The sequence below is a fragment of the Cynara cardunculus genome (assembly GCF_001531365.2).
Source record: "Cynara cardunculus var. scolymus isolate 2C chromosome LG 15, CcrdV1, whole genome shotgun sequence".
Taxonomy (NCBI): domain Eukaryota; kingdom Viridiplantae; phylum Streptophyta; class Magnoliopsida; order Asterales; family Asteraceae; genus Cynara; species Cynara cardunculus.
In genome coordinates, this window is record NC_037542.1 from 21086794 (window position 1) to 21089424 (window position 2631).

Consider the following 2631-nt stretch of genomic DNA (forward strand, 5'->3'; position numbering starts at 1 on the left):
TTTTCTAAAATGTTAAGAAGATAGATTGTGATCTACAAGTCTTTCTAATATTGCTATATTAATGAGTAATTATTTTTTTAATTAATTTAATATATTTATCAAATAACATGTAAATTTAATTTTTTTGAAATTAGAATTTTAATAAGAAACGTGATGTCAACAATGTTACACGTGGATATTGTATGTGGATAATGACAAGGCATGGTAACCCGATAACCTATGACATGCCATTTTAGTTCAAATAAAAAAGATTATTTATTACTATAATAAGTAAATTTTTAAAAGTAAATGCTTTAATAAAAATAATTTACAAGTACGTCATAGTAATTAAAAAAAACAATAATATAATAATTTTTTTTATAAAAATAGATTATTATTTGTTAGAATTAACCCTTGTAACAAACAGTTTTATGAAAAATAAGGGTCATGATGTGGCCTCAGAGCCTAGATGAAACTTAATAGTTAAAATTAATTATATTGAAACTAATATTACTTAATAATTTATAATCAATATCAATTAATAATTAATATTTATTAATAATTAATATAAGAAATAACAATTAATATTCATACCATATATATTATTTTAAAAATCTTACAAAATAAAAAAAAATCTTAAAAAAACAAAACAACACAAGAAATTCACTTAAATAGAATTATTCTTAAAATTTATTTGGTTTTAGAATAAGGGTGCTCAAAAAACCGATCAAACCGGCTAAACCAAAAAAATTCTACGTGAGGTAAAACGATACATGCCTGATTGATACAAAGTTAAACCAAATCACATCTATTGGGTTGGAATTGGATTAGGGTCATTTGAACCCAACCCGATGAACCGGATGCCTTTCTGCACTATGAAGATTATTAAATCGTTGATTAATATATATAGTTTAGACATTAAACCAACTCATGATTATCTATATTCAAAATTATATTACAATTTCAACCGTAATTTTATTTTCTTATTTGCATCAACCATCACCTTAATTTTGAGTTTGTTAGTCTTTTTATATGTTATTATTTTGATTTTACTTCTAAACACTTTACGCTTAACTAGATTGTAAAATGATGTATCAAAGTTTCAATTCGACCAATCCATCCCGCATGGTTTGGGTTGGGTTGTAGATTGTTTGGATTGGTTGGGTCGAGATTTTTCAAACCGCAAACATTGGTTGGGTTTGCTTGTTAAAATGTCTTCAACCCAACCTATATGCAACCCTATTTGACCGAATGTTTTGAAAGATTTGGATTTCGTAAAAGGATTTGGAAGTGAAAAAATTGATGTGTTTGATTTATAGGATTTATAATGGAATTGAATTTCATTATTTATAGACATTTTATATAAAAAAAAGTTACAAAAATAATTACATTATCTTTTCAATTGATTAATATAAAACAAATATTTTAAACATATTTTGGCACATTTTTTACAAGCAAATCTTATAAAATCTCATGGAATACCAACTACCTTATAAGATTTCTAAATCCAATATTTTTGGGATTAAAATAAAACTCAATTCTAAATCCCTCCAAATTCTGCAAACCTTTGGACCTTCTAACCTTCAGAATTGATTACATTATTGATAGTCACAGACATGAAAGCAGCAGATAAATTTTCTGTCTTGGACTTTAAGATCAACTAAATGTTTATTCTCAAGCATTTCCTGAGGAAACTACTGTTGATTGCCAAGAAAATGCTTCAAGATTCATGAAACTACTGTTGATTGCTAACAAAATGCTTCAAGATTAATGCCCATGAAATTGTTCAACTTTGTATTTGAAACTAGGCAAATTTTAGGCACTTCAACCCGGGATTTCGATCAGGTCTTTTGACGTCTTCCTACGTCAAAGTGCATATCCAAGAGCCCAGTTATGCCAGCTTCTATCTTCTGACCAACTTTAACTGGCCCAACACCCTTTGGGGTTCCTGCACAAGATTAAGTTGCAAATCATATTTTTATTAATAGGCAAAATTAAGACAAGCCGGTCATTTACTGTAACCCTTGGCAAATATCGACATTTTCTGAAAGAAACCAACCTGTTAGTATGACATCGCCTTCAAGAAGTGTCATCATTGAGCTAATATAACTGATCAGAAACGGGATCTTAAACATCATATCTGCTGTTGACCCTTTTTGCCGTATTTCTCCATCTACCTGAGGGGTAAAACATTGGTGTAGATAATATGACACATAAAATTTAGGCCTACATTCAGCGAGATAGAGTCAATTGGGTTGGTCAAAAGCGGCAGCAATGGTAAATTCCTGGTTAACAAATTAAGTTAACTTCAAGAGGATGAAACTCAACCTGTCAGATACAAAGCATAATAACACTTGCGGCCGGCAAGGGGTCACAGCTACTGGGTTCTAGTGACTATCTTTCGTGTCTAGAATCAGGGCTTGAAAAAGGTAGATATATATATATATATATAGGGGCCTAATCAAATGAGAACTAATTAGTTTGTGGTAACTGTGAGAACCAATATTAACCATAAATCAATAGATAAATTAGGAAATTTATAATTTTGGCAATTTTGAATTAAAATCTTAATGCAAGGATATTTTTGGTATTTTAAAACTTTCCTCCCTCCTCTCTTCTCTCTCCGGCCACCGTCCGCCAGCCCCCGTCCTC

General features: G+C 29.9%; 1 protein-coding gene across 1 annotated transcript in view; it reads right to left on the reverse strand.

Moving 5' to 3' along the window:
- Positions 1-1477: 1477 nt before the first annotated feature.
- The window catches only part of LOC112527607 (probable acylpyruvase FAHD1, mitochondrial), a 4725-nt gene continuing 3571 nt past the window's right edge, over positions 1478-2631 (reverse strand). Inside the window, exons 6-7 of the mRNA XM_025138337.1 lie at positions 2039-2156; positions 1478-1927 (exon numbers count right to left, since the gene is read on the reverse strand). Of these exons, the coding sequence (XP_024994105.1) occupies positions 1821-1927; positions 2039-2156 (225 nt within the window). The 3' untranslated portion in view covers positions 1478-1820. The remainder of the gene's footprint in view (positions 1928-2038; positions 2157-2631) is intronic.